General features: G+C 34.7%; 1 protein-coding gene across 1 annotated transcript; it reads left to right on the forward strand.

The window, feature by feature from the left end:
* Positions 1-15,250: 15,250 nt before the first annotated feature.
* On the forward strand, positions 15,251-23,222 carry LOC140768399 (probable methyltransferase PMT19). Its single transcript, XM_073108662.1, has 6 exons — positions 15,251-16,194; positions 17,838-18,048; positions 18,519-18,816; positions 20,336-20,725; positions 21,221-21,298; positions 22,365-23,222. The coding sequence occupies exons 1-6, from the start codon at positions 15,505-15,507 to the stop codon at positions 22,570-22,572; spliced, it is 1,875 nt and encodes a 624-aa protein (XP_072964763.1). The 5' UTR covers positions 15,251-15,504; the 3' UTR covers positions 22,573-23,222.
* The last annotated feature ends 325 nt before the right edge of the window (positions 23,223-23,547 follow it).

Consider the following 23,547-nt stretch of genomic DNA (forward strand, 5'->3'; position numbering starts at 1 on the left):
GGTGAACATGACTGGGAATCTACTTACTTTTATACAACTAGACATGTAGGGATCGGACTCGGTTGGAATTTATTCGCCCGAGTCCAAACTAGTCTGAAGCTGGTCGATCTGGCTCGACACCAAACAGGCTACTCTTCGCCCCGGATCAGAGTCAAAGCTTGAATGCCTCGTGCTAATTGAGGTTTAAATTCAAGAACTCTACAAAAAAATTAAGCTTTAATACCGTATTAGATAGCAATTGATTTAAAACATAAGTATTAATTAATGGATTAATAAATATCTATCGTATTAATTTTTAACACTCGTGGATATTCTAACAACGACGGAAGAATAGTAGTACCATAAGCTACTCATATTTAGTTATATCATTATGCAAAATTAATGTAAATAGTTGTATAGAAAAGAGAGATTTATGTTAGACTCTCAGAATCATTGATGTGATATCTACATCATAGTAACACTATTCTACTTTTTTGAAAACTATAGTTGGGTGGGGTGGGGAAGATAACAAATTGTTATCAAGTACACTAATCACTGATAAAATTTGGATTGCTTTATACACAATCAAGCCAAAGAGGTGAAAATTTAATATGATCTTCCCAGTCTATGCTCTCCTATCAGAGCACCTCGCACTGCTCTCCTATCAGAGCACCTCGCAAGCGAGGGAACTCTCCCCTACTATACTTCTCGGTGCCTGAACACTCCAATAAAGGCACATACAAAGCAAGTCGGAGAATGGATGAGAAGGGAGAACACTCTCTTATCTCTTAAGGGGACGTAATGACAGTGACGATAAAGCACATGGAATTGTTAGGAAGACGATCTCAAGGAAAAAGAGAAAAGAAAAGAGTCTATCTTTTATCCGCTTACTGAGAAAGCTAGGGGAGGGAGAGGAAGCAAAAGGTGTTGGAAGCGATAAAGGAGTCAAAACGACGAAACTCTAGCTTAGGTGCACCATTTCTAAATTGATCATGTATTGTGCTTTTACCTCAATTAATAGTATCATCAATCTTCCTATGTATTATTACACTCTTTATCCATGCCACATAAGATATCCTCCTTATCGATAGAATTTACAAGGGCACTACAAACACTAGAGGGAGTTGGAACAATATTTTTAAGAGGGAAAATTCCATGAAAGTATTATTTGCTACAATTATGTAGTTGAAAAATATTTATATATAAAAAGGAGAAAATATATCTATCTATCTATATATATAAAGGTTCCTTAATTAATAATATTTAAGGGAAAGATATATTTTACACCAAATGTTATGTTATTATAGTTTACACTCTACATTTTTTTATATATCCAGTTCGAACTAGAATTTATGAATTTATTTACCAAGAATACCCTGTGATAAATTACCAAAAGAATAAAATATAGCATAGAAATATAATGTTATTTGTGAATCTAGATATTAATATTCTATAAATATCCTTACTATATTTCTTCTTTTTCTCATAGCCTTATTCCTACATTATCATGCAAAAGCCCACCATCCTTATCCTCCTTCTTCTTCATCATCTTCAGACATAAAGTTAATCGTCAACTCTTGTGATCGTAAGCCAACTTGAGGACAATGAAGAGCAAAATCTACCGTATGCTCTTGTACCACCTCTATTAGATTTTCTCACTTTTGATAAACAAGCAAATATTTGCCTAATGTTTTTATAAAATGCTGGAAAGTTAGCTACCTCAAAAGAGGTTACTTGGGAGAATAGTGAAGATAAGATAAATTATTCTTATTGTTATGAGTGACTCCTCAATACCCTCAAGAGTGTGATAGGAATTTCTAACCCATTCCTCCATGATATCTAGTTAGAGAGGGTTTTTCTTTTCTAGGGTTCTCTAATTAGACTTGGGAGCATGAGCTAAAAAAGATGAGCAAGGTATCACTAAAATATCCTATACAAGTGCAATTGAAAACTTAATATTTGCAATGGTATGCACAAGACAAGATATTGGATATGCAGTAGGTGTGTTAAGTAAATTTATGAAAAATCCCAACAAAATACATTAGGAGGCTACAAAATGAGTGCTTCGATATTTGAGAGGCATTAGTGACTATGCTATTACATATATCAAGTGTTCATCTTCTATGCATGGTTTTGTTAATGCTAACTTTGCGGGTGATCTTGATAAAAGGAGGTTAACCATGACATTTGTATTTTGATTTAGAAATGGACCAATGAGTGCCTTCACTATGTTCATTGCCACTACTCCGTTCAATGCCGTTATTGTGAGAGTAATCGCTAATGCTTCATAACTTTCAGAAAAAGAACTTAAGATTAGAAGTGCTTAGAATTCATCATCCAATATCGTCTTCATGGTTGCAAGCTTATTTACTAAACTTTGCATTTCATTCAAGTGATCTGCCATTGGTGTGCTCTCGGTATACTTCAAATTAACAAACTTCTTAAAGACATAAAGCTTGTTATTTGTACTTTTCCTCTCATACATGTTTTTTAGCTTCTTCTATAATGTGCTAGCCGATATATCTCATTCTCCACATGATGGTAAACACTGAATGAAACCAACACATTACCGATTCAAGAGCTTCCACTTGTCTTCCAATATATCATTTGGCTTAGCATCATCACCTTTCAATATAGCATGTATTTTATCATAATAAAGTAAGTCTAACATCTTGCCCTTCCATGTCTTTCAATTGGCATCATTTAAGCTTATCATTTTACTTGTATTCACTTCCATAGCTCTAAGAAATTTTGTTAAACACTTTATGTGTACCAACCACTTCTTAGAAAGGAGCTATATTTCTCACCCAAGAGATCTATCACATTGAAAGCTAAAATATGATGTCAATTAAGAAATATATATAATTAACAACACCAAGCACTAAAGAAAGCTAGAACACTAAATTTACATGTAAAACTCTTCTCAAAAGGAAAAATCATCGGGCATAAAACAGAATTCACTATCAAAAGAATTGGTACAAAAAATATCACCACAACAAGTTTCTCAAGATCATAAGAATGGCATCCAGAAAAAACTAATAACCCTAGCTTCAAATTTCAAAGGTTTAGAGAACACCTCCAATAAAGAAACCTAAACCTTTTTGAAGCAAGAACACTCTCGTAAATATAAAGAAAAAAAATTCTTGTGCCTTAATCCCAACTAAGAAATTCTCTAGTTACAAACCTTTGTTGTATATAGAGAAACCTTTACTCCCTTTTTTTATTTTCTTCTATTTTCACTAAATGGTACGAGGAAAGCCTTCCCTATAAAATAAAAATGTAACTTAATCACTTAATAGACAAGTAAGTCACTTCATGGGGTTAGCCCAAACCAACTTAGTTAAGTGAAACCCAATAATATGATATCCTATTACATAATGTTCACAAAAATGTTCCAATTTTACTTTCACTCTATGTTAATACAGAACAATAATATAATAAGTAAATTGCCAAATGCAAGAGTTGGAACTAACTAGCCAATTTTCAAAATAATATTTAACTTCTGGTCAAACTTGTGGAGCTAATATTTTAGGTCTATTGGTTAAAAATTAATGTCATCACATCATGGGAAGAATAATACTTGTTTTGTAAAGATAGGAAGTTCTACTCATGTTAATAAATACTATAAAGATATGAAGCAGTCTTTCTTCTAAGACAATGGTAAAACTTTTAATTTCTATTTTTTGTTGTTGTTATGGAGATATGAATCTTACACTTACCTCTTCCATAAGTGTAAAAAAAGAATGAGACCTCTTTATCTTCAACCTACTTAGATTAGGCTTGTCACGATATCATGAACAAACCAATTCTAAATAAACAACTAAGATTTATACTCAATACATATTAATTGGTAGAGAATAGCAATAGAGAAGCATCACACTATCACAACATAAGATTTATGTGGTTCATCGGGCTATATCCACGATCAACCGGTAAGCATATTCACTATCAATGAGAGAAAGCTTACAAAGAATGGTATTTAGGATTACCTTTATGGAAATTACAAGAATGAGAAGAGATCTCACCAAATGAGAAAATGCAACCATCTCCTCAATAGCCAAGCAAAATGATTATGCTCAATACCTTGAGTACCAATAATATCTCTTTAACCCAATAAAATTCAAACTCAAGCTATTTTACCCTCTTTCTTTCTCTCTTGTTAAAACCCAAAAGCCATAGAAGAGAAAACCCTCTCTAACTAGACATCATGAAGGAATGAGTTAGAAATCCCTATTAAACTCTTTTGAGAATGACTAAAGAGTCCTCAAAGAATATTAGACAAGTTTGCCCCTTAATTTTTCAAATCACTTGTAACAATCTCCATTTTGATTGGAAAAACATATGCTTGCTTTTCTACCATTTATCTCAATTTTTCTTAAAGCCTAGAGAAATGAGGCTTCGCTCCAATTTCTATATTTGCACCGGCTTCGTAAGCATATCCACCAAATTGTCTTTAGTCTTCACTTTCACCAATCGAACTCTTCCATCTTCTATAACTTGATGAATGTATGTAATGATGTTGCACCAATATGTGTCTTGTCCTCTTGTGGTGAACATGATTTTTAGCTAAATGTATAACACCTATATTGTCACACAATATCTCTATAGGCTTACATATAACACCGATCTTACCCATTAAGCATTGAAGTTATGTTGCTTCTTTTGATGCTTTCTTAACCTCCATATACTCTGCCTTCATGGTAGACTTAAGTGATGTTCATCTTGAGACTAGTTTAGCAATAAGCTAGTACTTAAGGATGTGAAGTATATTTTGGATCTTCATTTGAATTTAATCTCCGCTGGTAAATTGGACGATGATGGTTTTAAAAATCAGTTTGTTAATGAAAATTGGAAGCTACTCAAAGATGCACATATTTTTATCAAGGGGAGAAAATGTTGTTCGCTAGACGTAAGTTAAGGTGTACAATGAGCAAATTAATATCATAGATAAAAAGACATATATGGATCTATGATATAAGTGGCTTGGTTATATAAACGAGCGAGGCCTCCAAGTACTTGCAAAGAAATCACTCATTTTCAATACCAAAGATATGTTATTTAAATTGGTGTTCTCATTGTATTATTGGAAAGCAAAGTAAAATTTTATTTTCACATACTTATAGTAAAAAATATGATTTATTAGAGTTGGTGCATTCCGATGTATGTGGGCCTATAAGAAAACAATCCATGGGTGGTATATTTTACTTTGTTACTTTTATATATAATGCTTTTAGAAAGGTATGGGCATATATAATGAAGCACAAGAATGAAGTATTTAGCATTTTCAAGCACTTCCATGCAAAAGTGGAAAGGGAAATCAGAAAGTCTTTGAAATATATTCGGAATGACGATGGTGGAAAATATAGAGAATCCATTTGAAATATATTGTAAGGAGCATGGTATTCGATGTGAGAAGACTGAAAATAATACTCATTAACATAATAGTGTGGCGGTGTTGATCAATTGCACTATTTGTGAAAATGTGAGGTGTATGTTGTCACATGCTAAGTTGTCAAAATCATTTTAGAGAGAGGCAATACAAACCGCATGCTATTTGATAAATCGATCTCCTTCAAAGCCTTTGAATGGTAATTACCCAGAAAAGGTGTGGACCGGTAAAAATGCCTCTTTCAAGCATTTGAAATTATTTGGGTGTAAATCTGGTCAAAGAAGTAAACTTGATAACGAGTTAAGGCCATATGTCTTCTTGGGTTATGAAGGTAAAGAGTTTGGTTATCAGCTTTAGGATCTAAAAACTAGGAAGTTAGTTAAAAGCCGAGATATTGTGTTCTTTAAAGACTAAACTATTGAAAATGTTAACGAGGTTTAGAAGCCACAAGCTAGTGAAGGTGAACTTGTTGATTTAAGACATATTTCTCCTCTAGTGATTCATGATAAAGTGAGAGATTCAAGAAGATAAACATGAAATGTTTAGTGAAAGTCCTCTTTAAGATTCTAGCCAACAAGAAAAAGAAGTTATACATGAGCAACTTTCTCAAGATCAACCTCCACTAGTACCACAAGTTAAAAGATCTATAAGGGTCTCACAATCATAAAAAAAAAATATACTCTTCTAATAAGTATGTGATGCTTAATAATGTCGGAGAGTTGAAAACATTTCAAGGAGCAAATATGTATGAATAAAAGAACAAATGGCAAATGGCTATGCAAGAGAAGATCAATTCTTTGCATAAAAATGAGACATATGATTTGGTAAAGCTACCAAAGGGCTGAAAAGCTTTGAAGAATAAATGGGTATTCCGATTGAAAAATGATAATGATAATTAAGTCAAATACAAGGCACAGCTAGCTGTCAAAGGCTTTGAGTAATAGAAAGATATTGACTTTGATGAAATTCTTTCACCGGTTTTAAAATGTCTTCTATCCGGATTATTCTAAGTCTTGTTGTATGACTAAACTTAGAAATGGAACAATTAGATGCTAAAATCGCTTTCCTTTATAGCGATTTAAAAGAGGATATCTACATGAAGCAACCCCAAGGTTTTATTCACAAAGGCAAAGAAAACTTAGTCTACAAGCTAAAGAAGAGTTTGTATGGATTGAAGTAAGCACCTCGGCAATAGTATAAGAAGTTTGATGACTTTATAATGAGCCACAAATATAAAAGAACAAATACGGACCATTATGTTTATGTCAAGAGGTTTGCAGATGGTGATTTTATCATTCTTTTTCTCTATGTAGATGATATGCTTCTAATTGGCAAGGATATAAAGAAAATTAAGAAATTAAAGAAAAATTTGAGTAAATCCTTTGACATGAAAGATTTGGAACTGGCAAAGAAAATTTTGGGCATGGAAATTAAATGTGATAGGAAAGAAAAAAAGTGATGTGATCTGGGTTGTAGCTATCACAAAAGAAATATATTGAGCAAATTCTAGAGAAATTCAATGTAAAGAATGTCAAGCCGGTTGAATCACCATTTGTGGGTTATTTTAAATTAAGTTCAAGGCAATGTAATTCAAATGAGAAGGAGAAAAATAAAATTAAGAATTTTCCTTACTCCTCCATAGGGAGTTTGATATATGTAATGGTTTGCATGAGGCCAAATATAACATATGATCTCTCAAACCTGAGAAAGGAGCATTGGGTAGCTGTGAAGTAGATGGTGAAATATTTAAGAGACACTTCTCATTTATGTCTACATTTTGGAGGTAGAAAATCTCACTTCATGGGTTACATGGATTCCGATATGGCCGGTAATATCAACACTAGGCAATCTATTTTAGAGTACATATTTACTTTTGGAGAAAGAGTCATAATATGATGGCAATCAAGGCATCAAAAGTGTGTTACTCTTTTTAGCACCAAAGCAGAGTATATAACCGCTACCGAAGCTTACAAAGAAATATTATGGTTGAAAAACTTTTTGCAAAAATTGGGTTTGAAGCAAGATGAATATATCATCCATTGTGAATATTTTTCTTAATATAACAGGGTATATGTGAATACTCTTCCTAATTTAGAGGGTGTATATAGGTAATAAAAAAAATTCAGATAGTGTATGTGTAAAGGTAATACTTCTCCTAAATTTTCTTAAGTGAAATTATTTCTAAATTTTATTCCACCTTTTGTTTAGAGGTAAAATTCAGCTTACATTCAGAACAGTTTAACATAATTCAGCACAAACAAACAAAAAACATTGACAACTTTTCAGCATAATTGTGGAACAAATTAATTTTTACACACTCTGAAATACCTTAATCAATTCAGGAAAGTTTTTAGCAAAAGTGAGCAAATGAAAATAGTCATAATTATGTTCCCCACAAAGCAAACAAAAGTGTCAACCTTTCAATAGCAAATTTGAGAAAATAATCATGAAATGCCAACCTTCTATTAGCGAAACTAAGCAACAATCATTTCACATTAGGTTCCATTCCAGTATCTTAGCAAAACTAAGCAAACAAAATTTAATCTTAGATTCACAATTACAAGCCTTTTAAGTATCAAATTAACATCACAATTGCATCCCAAATCGTATGAATCAACTAGAAAACATGGAATTTTTTTTTGCCACATTACAATCATAGAATCTTGCATTTTGAACATCCCATGCATTGAAATGCTCACTACTACTAAGTAATTCTTATAGAAATTATATACCACCACCTTTCCTATTTCTCCCTCTTCCTCTCCCACTGCTTATATTTTTACTTCTTTCTTCATCACCACCTCTCTCAATAGTATCACCACTTCAATTAGCACCCCTCCTATTCCTTCTTTCCACTCTTGGTAAACTAGATAAAGTGAAAATAGTAGTAGTTATCCCCTTAGTTGACATGGTGATAAGTTTTTATAGTTTTTTCTATTTTGTCCTGTCACACTACATCTTTTGTAAGTTTTGACAGACTTAAATACATCATATGGCATCCTTTCCTTATTGAACCTCTTAATCCTCTTCTTATTTTGTTGACCTCTACTAGGAGGTCAGACTTCTACATTACTAATAGAAGCTTCCCATACTTTCTTATCTAGTAGTGGTGCAATACTTTCTAAATACATTATTTCGTATTTATCTAATATAAGATAATTATCAATATAATCCATTACTCTTCTCCAAAAATATAGAATAACAGCGGACACACAGAAAGCCACATACTTACCACTATCAATAAGTAGGGGTGTAAACGAGCCAAGCTTAATCAAACCCGACTCTGATCAAGCTTGGATTGAAATTAATTTTGAGCCTAGCTTTGTGATCAAGTTTGAATTGAAATAATTTTGATTCAAACCAATTTCAAGCTTATTTTGAACTCAAGCCGAGCTCGAGCTTAAATGAGCCGCTTAATTAGCAATTTCAAGTTTTATCAATTCAAGCCATTTTCGAGCCTAAGCAAGCTTGAATTGAGTTAGACTTGAATCAAACTTGAAATAAAACCTAATTCAACTATAAAGATATAAAATTTATCAAAATATAAATTACAAGCAATAAATATAATTATGTTATATATATATATATATATATATATATATATATATATATATATATATATATATATATATATATATATATATATATACGAGCCTAATCAAGTCGACTCGACCGAGCTGGCGCAGGATCAAACTTGGCTCGAATTTAATTTTGAGCCTAGTTTCAAGATCAAGCTCGGCTTAGCCTAGTTTCGAGCTGAGCTCTAGCTGGCTGAATTATTTGGACAGCCCTATCTAGAAGAGCATTCCTTGGAGTCTTAACTTCATTGCACATCTATTATTATCTTTTTAATCTTTGCTTCCTTATTTCTAGATCTAAGCACATTATAGCAGTTGTATTCCTCCTAGCTTATATTAGGCGTGTAACCACCTTCCCAACTTTTCAACTTGCCTTCATTGATGATCTATTCACACCATTCGCTATGTCTAATTATAGCAATTAAATATATTGGACGACTTCAATAAGATCTAGAAAATTTTCCCTCTTGTATAATATAATTATGGGAGCAAAGAGCCAGCAAAGTGGATCATCAATAGGAGCATTGAACATATTCATGTATGTTGTCATAACTAAGTGTTGTGTTATTTTCCTTCTAGAGGATATACAAAACATAGTATATATCTTGTTTGTAGCAATAAAAATTCTGATGCTTACAACTTGGGATTACAGGTTTATATGTAATGATAATTTTTTCGATGTAATGATCTAACTTCTTTTGGGAGTATTAAACATGTTCACATATATGTGATGGATATACTACTCTAATACCCTGGTTTTAACCTATCATTTTTATTGGTCAGTTGGATGAGATATCATGAGCCTGGGTGTTGAAAACTTAGAGAGGCTAGAAACAAGTAAACTATTTCAAAATATCTGGTTACATATATAAGGACAATCAACTTTTGCACCAAGTTGTTTACATAGATTTTATTTTTACTGTTGGGTTTATTTTTCTGCCGGTGCATTCGACTAACTTGTCATATCTTAATAGTGATATGAATGATTTCAATTAGTGAGAGATTTCTTAACTAGTGTAATAGAAGAACTTAAAACTTCCTTCTCTGGGACGTCCTCAATAGGTACGCTAATGATAATGTATTAGTGCGAGCTTGGTTTACTAGAATAGATGTATTAAAACATATTGATGTTTGTCTGTCTTTGTTGTCATACTCAACCGACTAAGGTTTTATTGTTTGGTAATATACTTTTTTTATATATTTATCTTTTAAGCTAGTTAGTTCATATTTATCTCCACTTGTTAGAAATAATATTCAGTATAAGTGTTTGTGCTTTTGTTGTACTTGATCAAGAAACAGATCTAATAGGAATATTCGACATTTGAAAAAAATAATATATCCTCCTTTTATCTGATAGTGTTGTCATTATTTTGATAGTGCTATCATTTTTTCTAATAGTGTTGTTATTATTTTTCTTTCTAGACCTCTTTGAGCTATATACATCTGCAGTCATATATCCTTTTATTTCTATAATATGTAATGCTTGTATCGAATCGCAATAGATTATTTAATTAGATTATATACTTTTCAACTTGTTCATATATGCCAAATATAGAAGGTTCCATGTAGATAATGATAAAGGCTTAATAACATTTTGCCCCATTATGCTTTAACCAATATCAATTTGCTCTCTATATTATAAAAGTATATAAACACCCTCTCAGAGTTTTAAAAAGTAACAATCTCTTAAATACCATTAACATATATTCTAAAATTATATTTCTATCCCTTTATAATTGGATAAATATAATATTATATTAGAAGATAAATTAAAATTACTTATCTATCCTTAGACAATATTGATTGGAGATCAAAACACATCTTTAAGTGAGGCTGATTTTGTAACACCCCACATTAAAAAAAAAAATCTCTCAGTGCATGTGCTAGGCATGTGCACTTATCCCCCACCAGCAGCGCACATGCTAAGCACGTGCATTGCCTCCCCTCGTCTCTCCCCCACCTTTTGTAATTGAATAGAGGCAGAAAATCCCACCTCGCGAGAGTGGAGATTGGACTCCACTCCTTCCACATCACCTTCTGTCTCTACAAAACTCTAAACCACCTTATCTAAACTCTTTTTCACTTTATCCTTATCCTTCCCTTTACCTCTTTCTCTCTCTTTTCTTTGTTTTGTGCCGCCAAAGAACTCGATGAGGGCCGCAACCATTAGAGCACTAATGGACCAAACCAAGCGCCTAATCCCATCTGCAGGTTAGTCTGGTATGCCTCAAAATTAATTTGATTTTCATTTAGTAAATCATAGTTAACTCCTAGTTTTACTATTTTTATCTTTGCTAGAGAAATTTGTCATCTAACAACTTCGAGTCAATCACCCACTAATCTGAGAAGCTTTGCCCCGTCATCCTCTAGTTGTGTATACCGAATTTGGGTACCCATGTTCCGCATGGGAGGCTACGCCATGTTGCCTTTTGTTGTCAGCTTCTCGGCTTGATTCTAGTCATCACAAACAACTTTGTCCCTGACCCTCTAGCTAGTAAACTTCCTCTCGTCCGAAGGAAGCTATTGGTGTCTTAAATTAGGACACGTAGTGGCTCTTGGTCGTAGTGAGAACCTTCATGGCCGTCGGCCATAGAGAACTCCTCTTCTCGCCATCGGCCACTCCGACCGTTAGTTTAATCACTTGAGAATCTACTACACACTTCTTAAAGACCCTCTTCACTTTTGGTTTGCAATGTTAATTCCTTCACTTGCCCTCATCGACGAACTTGATCCCTCATTCTTCTTTCCTTTCTTTCTTTTTTCTAACCAACCACCCAAGAGCTTAACTCAAATATGACCTTGTTGACTTTGAGAAGAGGTGTTGCTTGGCTACCAATGATGATGGTCGCCGACAGCAACACCCTTCGATTTCCTCTATTTTCTTTCTTATGAAGAAGACAATGAGAGAGGGTGGGGGTACCCAATTCTTTGTTGGGCTACAACCCACACCCGTAGACTTGCAACCAGTTATGGAATGAGCCCTCACCTTCTCATCTATGTTAGACTTGGCCATTAAGCCTAGTCCTTCCCACTTTCTCAACCAATGCAATGCAAGGCTAAGCCTTAAGCCTAACCCAACCTATGAACCATAGGCTAGCCCAATAGCAGTCTTTTATTTTATTTTTTATTTATGTTAGCTTTTGTAGAATTTTTCCCGATCACTTTTATTAATATAAATTGAGGATAATAGAGAACTAAAGTTTAGGTTAGTTTAAATATATTAATCCTTACAATTTATAATTAATGCCTTTGACATTTATAACTAGGAATAATTCAAATTTTACCATCGATGACCAAATTAATTAATATAAAATAATATTATTAGTAGGAAAGAATACACGCAAGACTAAGACAAACTTATCGAGACCCAAAGAGTCAAATTAAATTTATGTAACAAGGTAGTTAGTTATATATGTTCATCTTCCTTATGTATTATTTTATTCTTATAAATTATTAGATCATTACCATGCGGGGATGATCTCGAGACTTAGGAGAAGCCCGATTGTTGAGTTGAAAATAGATTCCACATATATTTCAGGGTAATTAGATTTTATGTTAGTATGCGAATAAAGTAATTATTGTGATGATAATTATTTTATGTCATTATTGCTTACTTTTACATGTATGTGTAACTGCTACTTAATTATTAATTATTTTTTACTTATTGCTTTATTAATGATAGACTTCATGCTATTATGACATATATTAATTTGATGATCATGATGTAAAAAATATAATAAAAGACATGGCATTACATGCACGTGTCATGTAGTTCAACTAGGCAGTGTCCTTCACTCACTCAGCTTATAGTTAAGAGTGGAGTGTATTGTATATTATTATTACATTAGCAGTCTATACTTGATGCCGTTGCTTGTAGAGCATTTAGATGATTATGCTACTCTATTTGGATATTAGAATAGTAGAAAGGTATTTAAGAAGTAAGATTATAAACGTAGGATCAATATGTTCATTGAGCTATGAGCTCTTTCTCATTGCATACGATGATTCTACTATGTACAATAATTTGACTACAAATAGTGATTCTATTGTGTGTAATAATTTACTAGATTGAGATATGAGCCTACGACTAGGATCTTTAGTCTAATGATCACAAACAATCGATCATATGTAGTATTGTCAGACATATATAGACGATATTACCGTTAGATAACTATTCCTCCTTGTTATTACTTTTGCTATGTGGATTATGGCATCATTGTTGCATTTGCTCTATGATTATGACATCGTTAATATATTTGCTATATAGATTATGATACATTGTGAGTTATCCTAATAATATGAGAAATTGTTCCAAGTTATAATGTTAATATGCACTTCTGTGTTTTACAACTAAATAAGTTCATTGTAAATTATATTATACAAATTTACCTTGGTATATTGATAATTATGAGCATTTATTATTATTTTATCATACATTATATTTTTCATAGATTATTATTGGATTATATTTGATGTATCATGTGTAATTAAGTATAAAATGACAAAGTGTAATTAAGTCTTAAACAATCAAGACATATAAATATTATGATCACCCTGAAGGAAGATAAAATTGTAACAAGGTGCAGTCCTTGATAGATTTGCATGGAATTTTTGGAAGATTTTCCAATAGATCTAGCCTTTGAATTAATGTGAAACTTTGATGTTGTAGATCTAGAAGAGAGATTTCCAACGAATCCAATATCATAAGATTTGGATGGCTGGATCTGGAGATATTATCGGATCAATGGACGAAGGTCGGAGAAACAGACTTGCGGGATAATGATCCAAATTGGATCTACTTGGATCGGTTTGCATGCTTGCTGCCCTTAATAGTTAGATTGGTGAAGAAATTGATGTGCTCTTCGATGAAATTAGGGAATAGAGATTGAGGGGAAGATTAAGGAGGGAAGAAGGGTTTAAAAGCTGGTCGAGAATCTTGCCAACAGAAGAAGGTGGCTTAGTTGGAGGTGGAGAGAGTTGTGCCGATAGACAAGAGAAGAAGAGAGGAGATAGGGGGTGACAAGACTTAGCCAAATAATCCTTGTTTAATGATAATTAGGGTTGCTCTCCATACGTATATATAGAGGCTAACTCTTGATCGAGTTAAATTCGAACTCTTACATGAAGGTGATTTGGTGAGTCTTAGTATGAGGACTCATGATACATGCCCTAACTCGACTAAAATAATTTATTTATTTATCTAAACCTAATTAACGAATTAACAAGTTGAGTCCATATTTAGCAAATACTTGGGTTTATGGCTCAACCAAAATAGCAGGTGCTATAAGATGTAAATGACTAAACTAGATCACTAGACTCGACCCAAACGAGCCCAATGTGCCGAGAAGGGATCCAATTTGACAAAGTTGGTATCAATAAATGTATTGATAAAAAATTAGAGAACGCATGACAACATCAAGACTACATCTGTAGTAATTAGTAAGCCTCAGACTTACATAACTTGACTGTTATTAGAAATAATGGTCGTAGTTATAAGTTGTTTGTCATACAATCCTCAACTCGTGTATAAAAGAATTTTATGATATTTTGCGTGCAGACTATGTTTGCATATCTCTGCTTATATACTTGAAAAAAGCTAATTTCTACGTGTTCTTTTACTTCAAATAGTATAATTTACTAAATATTTTTTGTATCAAAAGGAGTTGAGCTTTATGTTCATGTGTTAAATGCTTGATGAAAATTTATTTTCGTCAAATTATATGTATTGGTGATTTTTTACTATTGTAAAGCTTTTATTAAAGTATTATTCTAGAGAAAAAAAAACAATAGAATTTTTGAGTTACCACAATTTAGTGCTGAGTTGTGTAATATATACGGATATGCTGTTATAGCAGTTATAGTCATGTTTGCGAGTTCACACGTTAAATATTAATTATTTGTCTTTCATTTGTGAACTTATAAATACTCAACTTTACAATTTCTATTAAGAGGATACCAAATATACTCACTTATAAGTTCGCAAAATACTATCATACTCTTCCACCATGTTGCTTCTGTGCTTAATGTACGCAAGCTCACAAATCTTGTTAAATATGATTATAAAACCGTTGAAAGGCCGTAAATAGACACCATCTCTAATATTTTTGTCCATTAATTTTACATATTACATAGTTTTTTTACATCACATTATAAATAATAATAATTATACACTTATTTTAGTTTATAACTAAATACTGATGCTTCGACCTTAGCTCAACATATCTAGATCATGACTAATCAGACCGGGGCTTAAGAGTCAAATAAAACAGAGCCCAACCGAATAGCCTACTCCGCGTAGCAGGAGTCCTTAGACAAGTCAAAAGTTAGTACTCCCACCGTGCCGTGGAGTCATGATCCTTCCACCGTCTCCTCCGGCAAAATAGCCAGCTAGTAACCAATCATTCCCTGCCAAGGAGGACGACGCTCAACTACTCTCAGTACAAATATATCTCTCCTCCTCGCTCGTTCTCCCACCCTTTTCATCGTATTAATCCAAAATGAGAAGAGAGCTCAAAGAGTAGAAGAAATTGGAACACCCCCACTTGAAAGAGCTTAGAGATGCCGAAGCTTGCCCTCTCCTCCTTCCTACCCCACCCCAACCGCCAAACCCTAACCCTAATCCTCGCTGCTGCATTCCTCTCCGTCTCCTCCTACCTCCTTGGGATGTACTCCAACTACCGCCCTTCCATCCCTTCCGTCCTCTCCACCCCCGCCTGCCTCCCCAACTCCTCGTCCCCCTCCGCCTCGGTGTCCGTTGCCACCGCGGCCGCCGGCCTCGACTTCCTCCCCCACCACGCCGCAGCCGACGCCTTCCCGCCCTTGCCCGATCCGGACCTCTTCTCGCCTCCCCTGATCCCCTTCTGCGCCGCCAACTTCACCGACTACTGCCCGTGCCAGGACCTGGCTCGGGAGAGGCGGTTCCCGACGAGGGACCTCGAACACCGGGAGCGGCACTGCCCGGGGCCCGAGGAGAGGGCGCGGTGCCGCGTGCCGAGGCCGGCGGGGTACAAAACCACGCCGCGGTGGCCGGAGAGCCGGGATCGGGCGTGGTTCGCGAACGTGCCGTCGAAGAAGCTCAGCGAGGCCAAGAAGGTGCAGAATTGGGTCAGAGTCGAGGGGGAGTGGTTGGTGTTTCCCGGGGGTGGCACTTCGTTTGTGAATGGAGTGAAGTCGTATGTTGACCAGATGGCGAAGCTGGTGCCGTTGAAGAGCGGGGAGGTCCGGACGGTGCTCGACGTCGGGTGTGGGGTGAGTTGGTTCTTCTGTTAGCTCATAGATTTATTCTCTGTTGCTTTGGCTTCTTACAAGTGCTCGCTTGTGTTCTGATAGTGAGATTTCTGATGTTATTTGCTTGGTTAATTTTGTTTACGGATCCTCTTCCACTTGGAGGTATTCATCAATTACTGATGGATTCTCCAGCATGAGCATTAGTGTAACGACCTCAGCACACGAAATGCTGCATATTTTCCTGATCTCACATTAGATCAAGATGTTTCAGGGATAATGATTTAAATTGATATTTCCATACGGAATGCATATTCCCACACTGTATGGGGTATCTGTTTTGGAGTATTCAGAATCATTTCAGATCTAAGGAAATTACTTCTTTGATGCAGAGTCACAATTAAAATTTTTTTGTGGAATTGCATTGTATATATATAATGGAATGTGATCAAAAGAATCAAAACATCTTGAGAGCCCTGAGTTAGTATGTGACGGTGAACTTTCAACTTTCTATTGAAGTTGCCATCTATAGGCTTACTACCAAAAACTTAGGAAGATGCATTATGGTCCATTTTGCATGTCATCTACCGGTATTGTTCCCTTGATTGGGAAAGACAATAGAAAGTACCTGAAATTATTGGATAGAAACTTCTTGCATGCCATCATTGTGAATCCTCCTCATCCTTCAAATTAAATGGACAACTGCAGTGGGACTAGTGCAGAATAGGACGAGTTAAGTGGTGTTTAAATGCTTTAATGTGTTGTATGCATGCAGTAACCTAAAGACAATTATGACATAAAATAGTTGCTTCAATATTTGTGTCTTGTTAAGAAGCTAGGATCATTTATATAGAATTTAATTGTGAATGCGGTGAAAAGTGAAAAGATTGGGGCACATGTTATCGCATTTAAAAAGTTGAGACAAGCATAAAAATTTGGAGCGTAGAAGCTACATAAGTCGGCACTTGCAAAGAGAGTAATAATTAACTTTTCAAGATAGTTTTGGCTTACGCAAATAAAATTACAGGAGGTTATGGGATGGAATGATGGAAAGATGTTAATATTTGTATGAAGAGTTCATGAGAAAAGGAGGGTTATGCTAGCATTGATGCAAGTACTTAGTTAGAACTTAGAAGCAAATCAAAAAGTTTGTGATGACATTCGAGGTAATAGACATTGCAAATTAGTATTTGGTAGTGTGCTCGTCTGCTTGATTATACTGAGGTAAAGACTCTGGTTATGCTTATACTAACGATCATCTTACATACACTTATGTGTACTAAAAGACACTAGAAGAACAGGGTTTTGGTTTCTAGATATTTCGAATAGTGTCAAACATATTTAGTTGTATGACCTTTGATTAAAATTACCCACCACATCTTTTTATTAGGAAATATTAAGACCTCTTTAATTTCAAAGGTAGCCTACCTCTTCCTATGTATTCCATGCTGAAGGAAATTATCATATGTGGTTTCATTTTGTACTGCATAAATGCCATAACTGTCAGATTGATAACATTCAGCTGTTCATTTTTCTTTATGGGAGGCAATTTATGTTGTTCATTTGTTTATTCTTGAGTGTGTCAACCCACTAGTTTGTAATCATCTTCTGTAGTTTATTAGAGTATACTATTTCTAAATGTTTATCCTGTACTGACTCCTATGCAGGTTGCAAGTTTTGGTGGACATCTATTGAACTATAAAATAATGACTATGTCCATTGCACCAAGAGATGTACATGAAGCTCAGGTGCAGTTTGCCCTTGAACGTGGATTGCCAGCTATGCTTGGAGTTTTGAGTATTCACAGGCTACCATATCCATCTATGTCCTTTGATATGGTTCACTGTGCGAGATGCTTGGTGCCGTGGACTGGTCATGGTAGATGCGATTTACCTTTGCACAATTGCACTGCATACCTTGTTTTATCACACAATTCTCTTCTAAATTTTGTTTAGTTTATTTAAGCAATAATATCTTGAAAAATGGAACTTGCTGAGATCCATGAGTTGCCTAAGATATAGAAATTCAAGATGAAGGATGACAACCTATTATTCAATACACGATGTTTCTTACTGATTTTTTTTAATATCTTGTAAGAAGTAATGCATTTGTTCAAATTCATATCTTCTAGAAACCCAAGTAAGTTCATGTAGAAGTGTAACTATAAATTTGCAATAACTTTGTTCCTCTTAAACACCAAATATTTTGGAATTCTTTTTCTTTGCTTAATTGGTCTGTCCTAAGAAGTCATTTATCTTTACGATAATTAGGATGATGATTCCTCTTGTGAAAAGTGAAAAGTACATAGCAACATGCTACTTCTAACTCTCTTTTATAGCTGATTTCAGATGGGCTGTACTTATTGGAAATTGACCGGGTTCTCCGTCCCGGTGGCTATTGGGTTTTGTCTGGGCCACCTATCAGTTGGAAAACTATGTATAAGGGTTGGGCACGGACACGTGAGGATCTACAGGCAGAGCAAAAAGCTATAGAGGATCTTGCTAAACGACTTTGTTGGAAGAAGATTGCAGAGAAGGGCTCCATTGCAGTATGGCGAAAGCCCACTAATCATATGCACTGTGCCAAAAAGGCAAAATCTCTGAATTCCCCATCTTTCTGTGCAGGAACTGACCCAGATAATGCTTGGTAAGGTGTTTCTTGTTCCCCTTGTTTTATCTGCTTAGCTATCTGACTGTACTTAATGTAGTATATGTAGAATTCTTTGCTATAAGCCCATAACTTGTCCTACTGTTTATATTAGAGCTGTTAAGTGCTCCAAAAGCTTTTTCCGCGGACCATTTTGTCTGACGAGTTCCCTATAAACCTTTCTGATCTTTTGATTGCACAGTTGGAGATATTTGTTGTTCTGGACATCAAACGGATTTAAAAACTTTCTAGCTCATCCTTCTTATCCACTATGACCTCTCCTTTGGGTTAGAAAACCTGATCTTCAATTGTTGCTGCATTACTGTGCAGCAGAACATATACTTTTTCTATATGCAATGGGAAGATACTTTCTCAGTCCTAGCTTGCTTTAGTAAAATTAGTGTGGCCTTAATTACAAAGACATAACATATACTTCTGCTTGGTATTTTATGCCTTTTGATGGTATTATTATTGCATGTACTTCTAGGCCACTTTGTCCAAGGGAGAAAGTCACTCTCCTTGGTCCTTGGATGAAAGATTCTGCAAGCAGCACTTTTTCTGCACTCCCTTCTAATCTTCATAGTGCCTTCAACTCTTGTTTTCTTTAATTTTGTCCTCTAGTCTAAGTATGTGGATATTTCATATTTTTCTGAGGAAGTAATTATAAAATATTGTCCCATCGTAAGCATGTGTGTTATGTAAACTATAAAATATTAGCTGTTTCATATTTTGTTTGCTCTTAAGACCAGTAAGATTTTGATAATAGTACATGAAAACTAATTCGAATGAAAAGTTTTGCAAAGCATGACACAACTTTGATAATTAAGGATTGATGGTGAGGAGTTGGGTTGTGAAAATTGGATTGACACTGTCATGTTAAGAGCAATGGGAGTCCTGATTAACTCAACAAATTGGAAAGAAGCTTCTATTCTTGTCCTTTTCTTTTCTTGAGTGTAGCTCTAGAAAGATGGTGTCTCATGATATTTTCTTCTAGTATGAACATGTTGGACGTTAATCTAAGAATGTGGAAGATAAATTGATTCGCTTTTGCACCAGGATTTATGTCATTCTTCTAATCAATTAAAATCATCTAAATTTGTTTTAATCCTATCCTGTTTCTCTATCTCGTGAACAGTTAATAACAGTGTTAAATAACTCTTATATTTGACTTGTTTATGGTAAGGAATTTACTATGATTAATAACATGTTAATGCTCACAGTCACTTATCGGCATTATTACCCCTAGATTTTGCAAATCATATAGCAGTTAATGTTTCATATGAATAATTTAGTCATATATGTGTGAACAATGCAGCCATATGTTTGTATGATCGTCGTCTTGTATTCCTTTCTCCTGGACTGTCTTGGTGGCATATCCTTATCATGTCCTGACCAATTCCATGTCTATGATTCATAGGAAGATATTTGTGTATATATGGTTCTAGTTTATACTGCATTTCATAATCTTAAGCTGATTCTGGATAGAACTCCTAGAGATTTTTCTTGTTTGCAAAAACAGGTATGAGAAGATGGAGCTGTGCATAACTCCTCTTCCAAAGGTTGATGATATTGAAGATGTAGCTGGTGGTTCTGTTGAAAAGTGGCCTAGAAGATTAAATGCAGTGCCACCGAGGATAACCAGAAGAAGCATAGAGGGGATAACTGTTAATGATTACAATCATGATAGTGTGGTTTGGAGCAAGATCATTTCTCGCTATGGTGGATATCTCACTGCTCTCTCAGAGGGTAAATACAGAAATATTATGGACATGAATGCTGGTTTGGGAGGTTTCGCTGCTGCCCTATCCAAATATCCTGTTTGGGTTATGAATGTAGTTCCTGCAGTCGGAACAAACAATACTCTTGGCATTATTTTTGAACGTGGACTCATTGGAACATACATGGACTGGTATTAACTTTTTCTAACAAACAATTTTCTTTTTACAACTATTCAAAAAATATATCATAGCTTCTGCTGCACATATAGGCCCTTCTATTGCAGTTCCCTAATATCTTAGAAGAGACTTTCCCAAAGAAGATTCATGTTTCATGAGATTTGTGATGATAGAAGCATCTCCTTGTTCCTTTTCCACTTATAAATTAAGTCATACACATCCTTATATTAGTATCTTTGGACTCCTCAGAAACAGATCTATGTTGTTTTGCACTCTCATAGGTAATATAAAAAAAAAAGAGGAAAAAATACTAAGAATCATTATAGAATTGTAGTTTCTGTCTTATTTTCAGTTGCATGATATCTTAGATGTTTCAAAATTTTCAAATAAACTTACGAAGTTGTCTTCGTGATATCATTATCAATTTCTTTGTTGTAAACTCCACTACTGCCATCAGCTTAAATTTTTAAGGGAATATAATTTGCTGAATTTCTTACTCGTAATTGCAGGTGTGAGGCTTTCTCTACTTACCCACGTACATATGATTTCATACATGCTAATGGAATATTCAGCTTGTATATGGATAAGTAAGTTTTTTACTCCTTAAAATCTTAAATCAATAGTTCTCATTATCTAGTATTTTTATGTGTTGGTGATGCAGATCAAAATGATAGAAGAGAGAAGCATTAGCTAATTAATCTACAAAATTTGATACTTTATTTACATGTGGATTTGTGCCATTACATAATATATGAGCTGATTCTCTTTATTGAAGTTCATACTTGTTATTGCAACTGATTCAGTTTGTGGTGCACTGCCTAAAGTTGCTAGTCTTTTTGGGTGGTATTGTATGTAATTGGCAAATTTCACCATCAGACAGCAGAATTAGCCTCTGCCTAATATGTATCCTGTCCTGATGAAATTAATGCATATCTTAAGGACAGACGACTTGAAATTTATTAGTTGAGATCTTTGTATGTAGTTTTTGGTCCATACTAGTGTAGGCAGTGGGTATGTGATGTGGCTTGGGTCAAGGGACCTAGATATATTTCAAGTCAGGGGCCTAACTTCTAACTTGCCCTGGGGCTCTCAGCGCTGGATCTGGCACAGGACTTCACTCCCATTATCCCTTGGTACTGTGGTGGCTGACATGTATCATAGAATCTTGCAAATAACCCATTTTCCATATCACATGGTGAGATAATTAAGTAAGTGGTTCAGTACTTCATTTAATAGTACACATCCATTGGGGAAGCAAGATATACACATATGACAATAACATAAGATGTTTATAAGGGTTAGCAAGAGATACTGCTAGCCATTCAGAAAGTTTACTAGCTCTGGCAGATTGACTGATGGAACTAACAAGAGAGCTTACACACAGAATCAACCAAAGTGAAGCCACTTAAAAATAATTATGGAATTTTAGTTTCTGCCATTAAACAGACTAGAACATGACAGTCTAAGAGTGAAAGTTCTGTATCATTCTAATAGTGTGTTCAATATTTGTCCAGCTGAAAAATTGAAGTCATATTCTAGCTTGTGTCAGTAGCAGTTCATTGTGTATGTGACCCAATTTATGATCTCAATTTTCTACAGTGGGAAAGAAAAAACACAATACTCTTCATCATTGTGTTGTCATTTCATCTGCAGGTGTGACATTCTTGATATCTTGCTTGAAATGGATCGGATCCTTCGTCCTGATGGGGCTGTGATAGTCCGAGACCATGTTGATATTGTACTGAAGGTAAAGAGAGCTGCAGATCAACTAAGATGGCAAAGCCGAATCGTTAATAGCGAAGAGGGGCCGTTCAGTCCTGAGAAGCTTCTTATTGTGGACAATTCAATCGCCGCAAGCTAAAACAAGCTACAAGGGAGTAATTCACAATTATATTTCACCAACATATCATTATATTGTGATGATTGAGCCAAGAAAGTCTTCCTGCTTCATATAATAAGAAATGAGGAGTCATAAAGTAGAAGAATAACGTGAGAAAATATGGGGGCACCTTTACATTATACCTGTGTGAGTTTCAAAATCCTGGATTTTTCCATTCTCAGATGTTAGCAGATTCTTTAGGAGATTGGAGCTTTACGCGCCGGTTTCAAACCACGTTAATGACCTCTTTGCAGTTAGACTATTCTTCTGGTCTTTTGAAGCATAGGTTTCTTTCACCGGAGAAAGTTGCTAAAAGGTTTTGCTTTGCTGAGGATTAGGGTCGTTTGAAAAGTATAAATTGATTATTTTGCTCTTGTCATTAGTTCTGTAGAAGTAAGTAACGACTGGTGGACATTTTTTGTGAAGCATTTCTGACTTTTAGTTATGCAAATTGCTAAAGCCCCACTGGTTTCTCTTATTTCATGGATACAAAATGGGTCTCGGGTAGGTGTTTGGCAATTTGTTTATGATTGAAATACTTGTATGGAATAGTGCAGGCTGTAATTATTCCTTTGCTAATGTACTTCCGTTAACAAAAAATGCGAACTTCTTCGCCAAAAAAACAAAGGTAGTAATTCGATTGGCAACTTTTAGTTGGTGCTCTGAGCAACATTTACTGGTATGGAACAGTGCTTATAATTATTATTATTATTATTATTATCATCATCTTAACTTTTAATGATAGATGCTTGTTAGACAATAAATCCAAAAAAGCGGGCGGATTTGGATACGATTAAAAGGTAGGGTGTAACGGTAATATATATATATATATATACTTCCTTTTGACCACTATAGAATCTAAACATTTGGTTATTGCTTGTTGTATACAAGCCTGGCCTTTTCTTATGTTACAGATTGAATTAGTTGTTATTTTTTCTTCCAACCTACTAAATTTCA

The sequence above is a fragment of the Typha angustifolia genome, chromosome 10, assembly GCF_048772165.1.
Source record: "Typha angustifolia cultivar Huaian chromosome 10, ASM4877216v1, whole genome shotgun sequence".
Lineage (NCBI taxonomy): Eukaryota > Viridiplantae > Streptophyta > Magnoliopsida > Poales > Typhaceae > Typha > Typha angustifolia.